Source organism: Eriocheir sinensis, chromosome 17 (assembly GCF_024679095.1).
Source record: "Eriocheir sinensis breed Jianghai 21 chromosome 17, ASM2467909v1, whole genome shotgun sequence".
Taxonomy (NCBI): domain Eukaryota; kingdom Metazoa; phylum Arthropoda; class Malacostraca; order Decapoda; family Varunidae; genus Eriocheir; species Eriocheir sinensis.
This window is the reverse complement of record NC_066525.1, coordinates 7112409-7125242: the sequence shown is the minus strand read 5'-3', so window position 1 is coordinate 7125242 and position 12834 is coordinate 7112409. Positions and strand designations below refer to the sequence as shown.

At 39.3% G+C, this 12834-nt stretch overlaps 1 protein-coding gene across 4 annotated transcripts in view; it reads left to right on the top strand.

Moving 5' to 3' along the window:
- Nucleotides 1–11261, top strand: part of LOC126999882 (uncharacterized) — a 104085-nt gene extending 92824 nt beyond the window's left edge. For 2 of the 4 annotated variants that reach the window (XM_050863002.1, XM_050863001.1), the window contains 14 exons: nt 25–185; nt 441–575; nt 1529–1639; nt 2307–2641; nt 3075–3938; nt 5378–5541; nt 5813–5966; nt 6418–6670; nt 6952–7165; nt 7436–7568; nt 7697–7826; nt 7981–8106; nt 9004–9146; nt 9531–11261. In XM_050863002.1, the coding sequence (XP_050718959.1) occupies nt 25–185; nt 441–575; nt 1529–1639; nt 2307–2641; nt 3075–3938; nt 5378–5541; nt 5813–5966; nt 6418–6670; nt 6952–7165; nt 7436–7568; nt 7697–7826; nt 7981–8106; nt 9004–9146; nt 9531–10811 (4204 nt within the window). In that variant the 3' untranslated portion in view covers nt 10812–11261. Of the gene's footprint in view, nt 1–24; nt 186–440; nt 576–1528; nt 1640–2231; nt 2642–3074; nt 3939–5377; nt 5542–5812; nt 5967–6417; nt 6671–6951; nt 7166–7435; nt 7569–7696; nt 7827–7980; nt 8107–9003; nt 9147–9530 lie in introns of those variants that run through there. The other 2 variants (XM_050863003.1, XM_050863004.1) reach the window with 2 other exon arrangements.
- The last annotated feature ends 1573 nt before the right edge of the window (nt 11262–12834 follow it).

Sequence of the window (12834 nt, the reverse complement as noted above, 5' to 3'; positions counted from 1 at the left end):
CTCAAATATTCTCTCCCTGAACAGTGAAAAGAGTCAGCAGTATGAATGTGTTTGCCCTGAAGGTTACTATGGAGTGACCTGTGAGCACCAGGACCCATGTGTGCCCAACCCCTGCAATGATAGGGGTTCATGTAATAAACTGTCACATGCCAACTTTTCGTGTGTGTGTCATCCAGGCTATACTGGTGAGGATGAGTATATACAGTATCGTATTTCATCCATAAAAAATCAAGTACAAGATTGATTTCAATAGCAAATTTATTGAAGTATGTATTTCCATTTTGTTCCATGATATCATAATTTGAATTTGTTACAACCTCAATTTTCATGCTATTCCCATGGTAATCCAGACATAACAATCATGTCTTATAGGATACACAAATCATTAATATAACAATCTACATTAGACTACTTAGATTAATAAATGTTAATATTTGAAGGTACAAGATGTCAGGAGGAGGTTAACGAATGTGAACCTAACCCATGTAAGGGCGGCAAGTGCACCGACCTCTTCAACGACTACCACTGCCACTGCCCTGAAGGCTGGGGTGGAAAGAACTGTGAGGAGGATCTTGGTGAGTGTTTCAGATTTACCAATGTTAAATATCTTGTCATTTTTTGTTGTTATTTATTCAAACATCAGTCAGTCAGCAATAGATGAATAAGATACATATTTATTATCAGACATATATAGTACTGATTGTAGGTGAAATATACGTTTTGATTAGACTGATGGATTATTTCTTCCTTCTTCAATCTTTTAATAGATTCCATTTGCCAGCTGAATGCCAAATCTTGCTTGCTTCCTCTTCATTGGCATGGAGGTTATCAATTGGAGAAAATGCATATTATTTGTGATTTGGTGGGAGGGATAACTTTTTAATCAATTTGAACTAATCTGAACAGAAATTTAGATGAATGATAAGCCAGTTAATCAAGTTGTTATAAGAAATAATTCAATTAGTGAATATCCAGCCTGAAACAGTCTTAACTCAATCTAGTAATTTTGTAACTTCCTGACTGTTTTCGAAGAGTCCATCAAGTGTTGTCCCATTTCACTTACTCAGCAAGTCAGAATCTTATCAATCTTTAGATAACAGATGTTGAAAGTTTAACCTTATGCTCCAGTTATTTTCAGCAAGACTTTTCTGTAATTACATCCTTTTTTATAGATTTTAATTGCATTTTGGAATGATTCATTGAAAAGATGATTACCATCTCTATTACCCTGCATGACAGGAAAGTGTTTTGCTAATAACAGCAAAGAAATATTGCATATATGAATATACACTTATAATACACATGTTTCTTATGAGAGATGAAAATGTTGCTTAGCTCTGGCATATCTTTCTCATCCTGTTTATAGGATATGCCTCTGTAGTGCATGGGCATTGATGAACATGAAACTGAATTGCATTTATGGGATGGCTTTTTTGCATAATTTATAAAAGCTAAATGCTAAGCTTATATCTGCCTCTTTGAGAAGCTAGCTACTTTAGTTTAGTTTATTAACAAGCCACCCTTACAGACGAGTGTGCCTCTTCTCCTTGCTTCAATGGAGCCACCTGCATTGATGGGCAGGCCTCTTACGTGTGTGACTGTGCCCATGGGTACAGTGGCCTCAGATGTAATATACCAGGTAAGGCAATGAATGCAAAAGAAATATGTTTATATAGTGCTACAAGTGCACTAAGTAAACAAGAAGGTAGGTGAGAGCTATGTACTATGTGCTCATTTTAAAAGTTTTCTGTCCATTTTCTCAACATCCCATGAGTTCTGCATTATTCTTTTCAGTTCATATCTGCAAACCCATCACCGTATCCTTATAAGGTGTGGTTAACTCAGACACATTATCCACATTAAGAGTGAGATATGCAAATTGATCACAATACTTCTTTAACTTAGTTCACTGGGGTAAATCATGCACAGAACAATCACAAAGGTGCATAATGTACAGGTGTGTGAGGGGTTTATGCACTGTAGTGTCAGGGGAATGCGGCGGGCGGTGTGGGCTGGGTGGGGAGTGTTCTTTCTTTCTGTACAGTGCACGATTTTTTTATTTTCTGTAGTTTTACAATAACAGTATGATAAGTAGTGTTCATATAACAGTATTTATTTGGTATTGACTTCTTTGATAATTAACGAGTGTACTAAACCTCTCTCCATCTAAAGATGCCTTTTCCTTCTTCAGTGTCTGCTCCTCCTACTGTTGCCTTCCACTCTCTTCGCAGTGCATCGCTCTTTCCAGCGCCTGGCCCTCCCTTCCATTCCTGAGCCTCTGTACGTGTGCCTCTCTCCCTGACCAGAGTCCTGCCCAGTCCAGACAACAGATCTTAACACTGGTGAGTTCCTCTGGCCTGCCACTCACCATGGGGAGTCAGTCACCATATCCTGCCCTTATGGAACTCGAATACCTGCCTTTGAAGAAGGAAGCACCACTGAAACTGACACACCGTTTGATACAACAATGACATCGGGAAATTACCATGATTTTCTGGATTTTGAGGAGGCAGCATTATCAACAGAGACTCCACATGCCTCAGCGATGACTGCTACATATGCTGCTTTGGATGGTGGCAGTTTTCACATCAACAGAAAATCAAGAGATGTCTTCAGCCCTTCTGATTTCAGGAGATTTGAGGTACCGGTATTGTTTTCAATGATTTCATGGTGATACTTTGTGATAAATACCACCAATCTGGACAGTTTTTAAGGTTTTATTTTTAAGTTTGATTTTGCTGAGGAAATTATCAACAGTATTTGGTCATTAAAACAAGACTTTTTTTTTCAAGTTAGAAAGAAAATAATAAAAATAGAGAAATAGCTTTATTATCCTGATATGTTTGAAACCACAGAATATACCTAACAGATTGATTATTCACAAATTTAACACTAATTTATTTTGATAATTCTTAGGAACTCATTTGATGACTCCTAATTATTGAGAGAGTGCAGGAAATAGTATATTCATCACAAAGTAACAAATTCATTTTTCAGGCAGTGTGCTCTCAGCGAGATTTTCCAGCTAGACTTACATTCAATGACTATGAATTTACAAAGTCAATCTTTTACAGGGTAGTTTTCAAGAGAGAAGACATCGTATCCTCTCTTCAATAAGGGCATCAAGCCCCAGGAGGTCAGACAGAAGGCACTCCCTGAGGCAGTCTAGACAGGGAGGGCAAGGCAGGCATGAAACAGAAAGACAAGAGAGTCATACAGATAATGAAGAAACAGGAAGGCATCTGTACAATCAAAACCAAACAAACTCAGCAAGAGACAGAGAACAGGAGCCAGATGTAAAGAAGCATATTGATATAGAACATGGACGGCCTGATGCTCTGACACTCAGGAGTGGTCCCAGAACAGAGCCACTCACAGACAGTAGATCTAAGGTGCAGGACACTAATAAGCACATGACAAGCCATTCCATGCCAGACAGGCCACAAGTTCACCCAATATTAATTAAAGGCAAAAAAAGGCATCTGTCACTTCCAGATGATTATGTAAGTTATGATGATTATAATTATAAATATAATCCAGCATATGACATAGATCTCCAGACTGATGACAGTGCAGGGACAGAATCAGAATCGACTGATGTCCAAAGCCAGAAAAAAAGAAATAAGAGTAGAATTCGTGAAACCACAAGTATAACACCAGCAAGTGATGCACATCATACAAAGGCAACGGGGGAAAGGGTAACCAATCATCATACAAATAAAGCGGTTCGGTCCTGCATTCTTCTACCAAATGGCACTGTAACCTGGAGGAAACCTGATACCAGTATGTGTCGGGAAAAAGCAATGCAAGTGGCAGAAAAAGCTGCCCAGGAAGTGGTCTCCCTCACAAACTCTCCTTCAACTGTTAATTCATCGACATTCACTCATGCTGCAGACCAGCTGGCTGTGATAGTTGAGCATGCAATCAAGGATCAAGCTGTAAGTGACATAATTTGTTTGTCTTGAATATACAGAGCAGGGCTACTCGACTATTATGAGCAAAGGTCCAGTTAGACAAGTTCAAATGTATGCAGAGGTCTGGATAAAAATTGTTTCTGGAACCCAGGCATCAGGAGTAGAAAAATATAATTAGATAACATGAAGGTCCTGGCAATGGATTCTTGCAAATGTATTTCCTGGACTGATTGCATGCCCTACATTCAGTCCAGGAATTACACTTGCAAGAATCCATCACCAGGACCTTCATGTCTTCTAATTATATTTTTCTACTCCTGAAGCCTGGGGTACACACTTGTACTACAACACTCAGAAGGTCAATATCCCAACCATGGGTTGCCAGTTGAGTAGCCCTGCTATAGACCTTTTAAATTGCTGTTCTTAAGTATAATATTTATGATTTCATTGCTTACTTATCAAGATAAATTGAAAAATATATAGAATTGACAAATATTGGAGAGAGCAAAAGAGAGCGACAGCAAGAGTGAGCGAGAGTGAGTGAGAGCGAGTGAGAGCGAGTGAGAGCAAGAGTGAGTGGGAGTTAGTGGGAGTGAGTGGGAGTGAGAGAGAGAGAGAGAGAGAGAGAGAGAGAGAGAGAGAGAGAGAGAGAGAGAGAGAGAGAGAGAGAGAGAGAGAGAGAGAGAGAGAGAGAGAGAGAGAGAGAGAGAGAGAGAGAGAGAGAGAGAGAGAGAGAGAGAGAGAGAGAGAGAGTAGTAGCAGTGTTGAGGAAAAATCAAGTAATGCAAAGATATTCAGTAAGATTGAGGAATATAGACATGAAAATCTTACAAATCCCAAGCTAGGAGGACAGTGATCTCCATCTAAACTTGAATGCCATCAATGCCCTGTCTTCTACATTATATATAGATATGCTTCCCCCCCCCTTAATCCTGAAGGTGAATGACAAGAGCATTTTGCTTTTCTTCCCCCACATCTCTACTGTATGTTTGAGGTGTGATCTACATAAACCTTTTAGTTTTGATAATCCTGCTTTACATCAAAATTTGTTTTTGGTTTTAAATAGACAATTGTCTCTGGATGTGATGGATTGTTAAATTTTCCTTGCATTGAGAATTTTAACTAATGTATCTTAGGGGAAATTCATAGATGTTGGGGACAGGATAAACTCCATGAACCATTCAGTTATGATTTTCCTATACAACTAAATTGGAGAGCAAGCTAATAAGTCAGGGTGGTCAATGTTCCCCTTTGCCTCCTTTTGGCACTGGGCCTGACTGACCTTCTGAGCAAGTAAAGTGACCCATCAGTCCTTTACTTTATACTTTTATTGATTTGGGTTATGTATGCCCCAACACTGTTTTACAGGTAATCTTTCACAATATGACCAGAGTGTTGCCTACTTTTCAATACACTTTGTGCATAAATCAAAACAAAGTCATAATGACTTTTTTTTTCTTCAGGTGGCTAAAAGCATGGTGACAGCTCTGAGCAACTTGATGGAAGTGAATGATTCGGTGGTGGCTGCTGTAGACAAGAAAAATAATGTCACCAAACAAATCTTGAAGACAATCAAATCCTTCACCGAGAAAGTGGCTCTTAGAGTTGGAGAGCCAGTCAAGCTGGAGTAAGTTGAGCATCCAGCTTAGCTTTGGCCTGTTTGTAGTATCCATTTTTGGATTTCAGAAAATTCTAGTTGATTTCATGACCATAAAAGGCTTGCAAGTTTCTATTGTAAAATAAGTAAATGATTGGTTCCATGTTTTCAAGGAAAGCTGCTACTCTTTATTTCCAGTTTTGTCATATCCCACAAATGATTATAAAGTTCTCTTTACGTATTGTGATAAGGATGTATGTACATCATATGGTTAATAACTCTTTTGATTTTTTCACTTCAGATCTCAATATTTAGTGGTGGAAGCGAGATTGCTGGATTCATCAGTAAACGAAAACATCATCTTTGATCCTAGAATACAGAAAAACAGCTCACCTCTATCACACTCCCGTCACAGGAGGAGGAGCACTGAGTCTTCAGCACCCACTCAGGAAATGGTAAGCCATCATTATGCATTGCCAGTACAGAAGTGATGTGCTGAGTCAGCTCTTCACTCTTTAAAACTTAGATATGTATTCTAAGGAAAAACTCTGGTGCTTTTGATAACAATCTCCAGAAATAGTGAATCGCCAAACTAAATAGCCATTCCCATTTATATTTCTGTCAAGATATCTGTTTTTGGCTTCTCTTCAACTTTGTCTTCTGAATTCTTCCTTTGTTATTGTATTACATGACCAAGTATTACTTTCTCGATCCTCACCTTATTTTTTTCTGTGTAATTTTGATTACATTAGGGACTTTTATTACATTAGTGAAAAATTTGTTTGTCTATAAGAACATAAGTTTTATCTTTATAGAGAAGAGCCTATTATAGCCTTCATCAGTGTTTTCTTCAGAAATAAAATTTTAGTAATTACCTTTTGTTCATGACTTATGTTTTCTTTACAGAAACCATACATATCTTTGCCACCTGAGGTACTGAAGCTGACAGGCAAAAAAAATGTAAGATTAGAATTTGTTTCATTTGCCAATGATAAATTCTTTCGGAGTCATGAGCAGTCCGGGCTGCCAGTTATCACTGCCACGATCACCAATACTGAAGTCAGCAATCTGAGCCATCCAGTTGTTTATGAGATCCCGCTGGGAGCGCCTCATGCTTCAGGAGCCTTCCAGCCAGTCTGTGTGTTTTGGGATGAGAAAGGTGAGGGGTTCATATTTCTCATTTCTTAATTACTGGTTACTCATAGATCATTAACTTCTTTCAGATATTTTATTAAACTTATTATTTGCAAATAATGATAAAAAATCCTAATTATATCTGTAATAGATTTGTTAATATCATCCTTAATTACACCAGAATATTTTTAAACATTCCACTGATGAAGGAAAGCTTCTGTGAGTAAACCTTTCTGTGTATGTATCACATTTCTATAACATACCTAGGCATTAAACTTGAAAATAATCATCATCATCTTATTGCAGAACATAGATGGTCAACCAATGGACTGCAAACGGTGCAGATTGATGGGAGGAACGTCTGCCAAGCTTCTCACCTGACAGCATTTTCAATATTATTGGATCCTCTTCCTGCAGAGCTTGGCTCCCATGCTGAGGCTCTTTCCATCATCACCTATGTTGGGCTAATTTTGAGTACAGCTGCTCTCATGGCTACAGTTGCAACTTATGCTTTGTTCAGGTAAACAAGAAAGACACATGGTAATGTTATGGGTAGCTTTATTTGTATGTTATTTAAAAAGTTCAATATAAGGATGTTGAAGTTTTGGGGCACATGGCATTACTCAAAATTTTGTAAATGAGTCTTATGTCCTGAGACCATTAGATATATATTCTCTATATGATGAAATTTTCTTCAGTTGACATACATAAAATCTTTATTAATTATATCAAAGTTGTTTTTAAAGATAAAGTTAGTAAGGAAGTCCTTAATGTACATTTCATCTTTCAGGACACTGAACCGGGACCGCAGCGGCAAAATTGTGATGAATTTATCCCTGGTGCTGCTGCTCCTCAATATTGTGTTCATCATTGCTGTCAAACTCAAGCCTCCTTCAGTGGAATGTACTGCTCTTGCTGCTATAGTAAGCACATTACTTACCATAGATACTGAAGATTGTGTTTTCAACTTATTGTTTGCAGTTTGGCTTTGCCAGTACTTGTAGGAAAGAAATGGCTCCATAATAGTAATAATATGATTTATCCTCCCCAGCTTCACTATCTAGTGGTGTCAGCCTTTGCCTGGATGCTGGTGGAGGCAGCCAACATGTATCAACTCCTCATTACAGTATTTGCCTCTGCTGAAACTCACTTCATGGCCAAGCGTGTGTTTGCAGCATGGGGTGAGTTATGCCTACGAATTTTCTTTAGAACATTCCTCAGATTTTCTGATGAGTCCTCCAATACTGAACTACTGTTTCAGGAGAAAAGATAATTTTCCATTACACAACCTTTTGCTGTAAGACTTTATCAGCCTCTAAATCCCTCTTTCCTCAGGGATCCCAGTTGTTCTGGTTGTGATAGCTCTCAGTGTTGATAAAGAAGTGTATGGGGACCCTAACCAAGGCTACTGTGTCATCAGTCCTGCGTCCAACCCAGCCCTCTATTATTCTACCTATTTAGGTAACTATGCATGTTACTAATTTTAAGATACAAAAAAATTAATAAACATATTACAGAAATACAAGTAGGATGACATGTATTTCAATATTTTACTTCTATTCTCATCATTTGAGACCTGTTTTTCATTTGAAAAGAGGCACAAAAGTAACTAAACTCATTCTTTCGTTGACAATGTGAAAAACACCCCAAGCTGTGCACATCAGAGTCCATTGGATTTCTCGCCTTATTCATAATTCCTATTGATCACATTTTCATCTTATCTTTATGAACTCTTCTTCTCTTATATGCTAGGCATCATTGGCTTTTTAAAAGTTGGAAACGGGACATTCATACAGATGGGATTAGTATTTAATGAAGAGATTTTCTATTCTCTTTTTCTATTACTCTCTCAGTCCCACACATCCTCTGCGTGTATCGAAACACACGAGAAATTAATCAAGATTAGGGTATTCGCCGGCAGCCTGGGATTGAACCCGCGACCAGCGAGACGGGATAGCCACTCCTAACCGAGTCAGCCAAAGAGATACCCCACTGGCTAAGTGGGTTATGGGAGGCTCGTTCATCAGGCATAGTCACCGCACTACAAGCACACTGACAATGGCTAGCAAAGCTGGCTCGTGCTGGTGGCATATTTGTAAATTTTGGAGCAAGAGAAGCGATTGGAGTACATTCATCAAGTTCCATAATTCTTTTTTGTGTGTAAGCATTTATGCACATGGATTTCTCCTTAAATAGGGCTGCAGCAAATTATGTCCTGATTTTTACACCATCCAAGTGATCAAGGAATTGTACGAGCAAAACATTCAACAGTAGAAGAATGATGATGAGATTATAACATTTGGAAAAAATAATTGTACTGTGCAGTATTTTGGTAACATTTCATAATATACTTTTCAGGTCCTATCTGCCTTGTTCTTCTGGTGAACTGTATTGTGTTCGTGATGGTGACGCGAGTACTGTGTCAGCGACGCCCACGCCCCAACAGGCCGCGGGCACCCTCCAGCTCACCCTCAGTGGAGATGCCCATCACACTGGCACAGGTGAAGATAAGAAAATGAGTTGGCAGAATTTAAGGCCTACAGCCTCCACATTTGATATTATTATGTCTTTGTGGGTTTTATATATGAAACCCACAAGTAGACTAAGCAGCTACTCAAAATGTGTTTGCTGGCTTTCCAAGTATTTATTGCTGAATATTATGTCCCCCACAGTGTTTCAGGAACAGCTTTTGATAATGTTTTTTTCTAGATATCAGTATTAAGTTCAAAAGGATAGACTTTGTAGGAGATCAGGCAGGTTTATTTAAATTGGAGTTTATTATTTAATTCCCTCAAATTTTTATTGGAATTCTTCCTCCACCGCAACTAATATATCATTGCACTATCATAAGGCACAACATATATGTATGTTTCCTTGTCCATCAGGTTCGAGGGGCTGTGACAGTTGTTGCACTGCTGGGCATCACGTGGGTGGCTGGGGCGCTGAGTGTTGGTGGGGCTCGCCTCATAATGCAGTATATTTTCTGCTTGACCACACCCTTGCAAGGACTAATTATCTTCATAGTTCGTGTAGCCCAACATCCAGAGGCTCGAGCTGCTTGGATAACTCTGTTCACCACAGGAACCCTCCGTCGCCGCCCGCCTACCACGCATACACATTCCACGCACTCATCAGGCCACACTCACTCAACTTCATCCATGGCCAACACTCCAAGAAACAACAATTCATCTACACGCACAACTTCAACAAGAATTTCACTCAGGACCTCACCAAAACCTACAGACAACACCCAGAAGAATGGTTCAGTTAAGTCATGGAGTTCTAAGAATGGAAACATTTGTAAATATGCATCAAAGAACAATGAAACTGATTCAAGCATGGGTACACTCTTTACCCGTCTAGTTAAGCGTCTAAGTACCAGTGGCCAAGGGAATGAAAAAGATGGAGCCTCTGTTGCCAAAAATGTTGAAAAGACAAAACATGACTTGGCCTCTGTGACCCTTCCTGACTTAGACTGCCCAAGTACATTAAATCAAGACCACTCATATTTCTGTGAAGCCATTCCTGAAAAGCCAGCTCGCTCCAGCTACAAGAACAAGCCTGTACATCGTCCTCAGTCTCTTGTACTGCTGCGCACAGACAGCCATGGCAGTGTAATGGCTACCCAGGCATCCACCTTATCTCAGGACTGCATAAATCCCCAGTATCCTCTTCTGTCTTCTAGTTTCTTACCCCAGGAGTTGGTAGAAGCTGGGATTCCTTCATCAATGGTACCAAGAAGATCTCTGGGGTCTCTCATGCTAATTACAGGAGGCAAAGAAGGTGATGACTCGTCTTGGCACTTTGTTAGGCCACCACCTGATGGTCACAGCAACCCAGTCAGTGAGGGAGAGAGTGTTTTTGTGGAAAGTAACACTCTTGCCATTACAAAGGGGGATAAACATCTTGAGAAGCTTGTTTCTCAAACAGTAGGAACTAGTGAATCCAGAAGCAACAATGGCTGTGTTGTTCTCTCTGGACAGCGAGTTGCAACCAAAAACTCTGCCATATCTGAAGTGGAAAGAAAGTTTTCTGCTCCAAACCTTACAAGAGCAAATAGTGAGTCGCAGATGAACACTTCAGTAGTCAATCCAGCTGACTTGCGACGCTCAGCTTCTGTGTATACTTTAGGAGAGTGGGAAGACCCAAGATCATCGCTAGCATAAATATGTAATTATACCAAGATGATTTACATCAGTTTTAACCCAAAGAGTTTGGAGCCTAAAGACAATAATGTGAAGGTATTGTGCGTTGCAGTGAAAATGTTATTGAACAATCTACAGCCCAGCTATACGCAAGTGTGAATTAATGAATTTGGCTTGTTTGTAATCTGTTTCAGTGTATTATAATGGAAGTCTAGATAGCAGCTGTAGTATTATATAACATGAGAGGGCCAGTTTCTGTGACTAGATATCTTCAGCAGTTGTCAAATTACTGAATGGGTTTGACCCCTTCCTGGGCTGCACAGGATAGCTAAGGAAAAACTTATTAAGTTCTATTTAAGGTCTACAATGTTCCCACTATTCTTAACAGGTAATACTAACCTGTAGAACTCTGAGCATTTAAAGGCTTTACTTATATATTATATGCCATAATAAAGCTATGTGTAAAATGAATGTTTATATTTCTGTTTGCTTTAATAGTATATCAATAGATAATCATCATTGCATGACGTTTCAGTTTATGAAGGGAAAATGGCTATAGGAGTTACTTTTGAAGCTGGATGAAATAGAAAAGGAATGGAACAGAATCCGGAAAATATCCCTCGCTGCCAGTGAGGATCTATCCAGTCATTTAATGGATTCTACAGTAGATAGCATTTAGGGCCATTATACTAAATATGGCTATGTATTCCTCAACTGATGAGGGATTTCTCTTTTATATATTTATTTGTTTATCTATGTATTAATTTTACACGACTTACACTGAGTCCAATTTTAATGGTTACAGAAAATGGAGTAGAATGCTTATAATGATTTCATAACATGCAAACTCATACCACTTCTCTGACTTCCCTCCATTTTCTCTTCCTCTCCTCACCTCACCTTTCCATCCTGATTCCCTCTCCTCATCCTCCTTCCGTCTCTCCACCTTTTAACTTTCCGTCTCTCATTCCTCCTCTTTTTCCTTCATTCCCTACATTTTTCCACGCTGATTCCCTCTTCTCATCTGTCTTCCATCTCTCCACCTCTCAAACGTTCCTTCATTTCCTCTTCATCTCCTCGCTATTACCTCGACAATTCCACCTTTTCTTGATTCCCTCGCCCCATCTTCTCTTCATCTCTCAACCTCTTTTAACCCCTTGACTGCGGATTTCCTACCAGAAGACATTACCAAGATACAGGAATGGAACAAAAAGTGGCTGCTGCAATTAATTGAAGAAAAATGTTAAGTCCCGCACCTTGGGAGGGGATACCATATGGGAAACACTCCACTATCAACCACAGAGGCAGAGAAAGACCTGGGAGCATATGTTACCAGGCTGCCAGTGAAAGCCAAATCTGTGCCAATTGCAGCGGACGGGTTAAGTTTCTCTCTCTCCTCACCCTCCCTGGTATTCCAGCTGAGCGGTGTGTGAGGTGTGTACACAGGCATGATCATTGCCATCGCTGGTGACTTGTTTTTCCTAGGTGTGGAGGTCAGTCAGATAATGCCACCTGGCCATTCTGACAAACGTTCCAGGCAAAAATAGCTGATATGGAACCCAGTCACCAGCATCAACCTCCTGCAACGTTTATTTTACACAGTCACCTTCTATAATATGAATCTTTGATGTACTGACAAGCATTTTAGGTCTTGCAGAAGAGGTGTGGATAGTCAGATAAAAAGGACTCGGTTTAAAGCTTGAAGTTGAAGTGCTTTGAGCTTTTGACGATCTCTTTGTATTAAGTTTTCCATCATTTTGTTTAAACCATTAGGGTAAATGAATTAGCCCATAGACCAATGAGGAATATTTTGCTTTTTTTCTGTAAAGAGGGATCATGTTGGCCTTTCTCTTTCATCAGGATAAATGTTTCCCAGCCTATGTGTTGCTACTTGTATGACTGTTCTATCTGTTATAAATGGCTGTTTGTAGCAAATACTGCCCTAAAGCTACAATCCAGGATACCAAATTTATCTCCTCTAACACTACTCCTATACCTTCCTTTGCTCATTATTCTCATTATCTTATCTTTGACTCAACATATG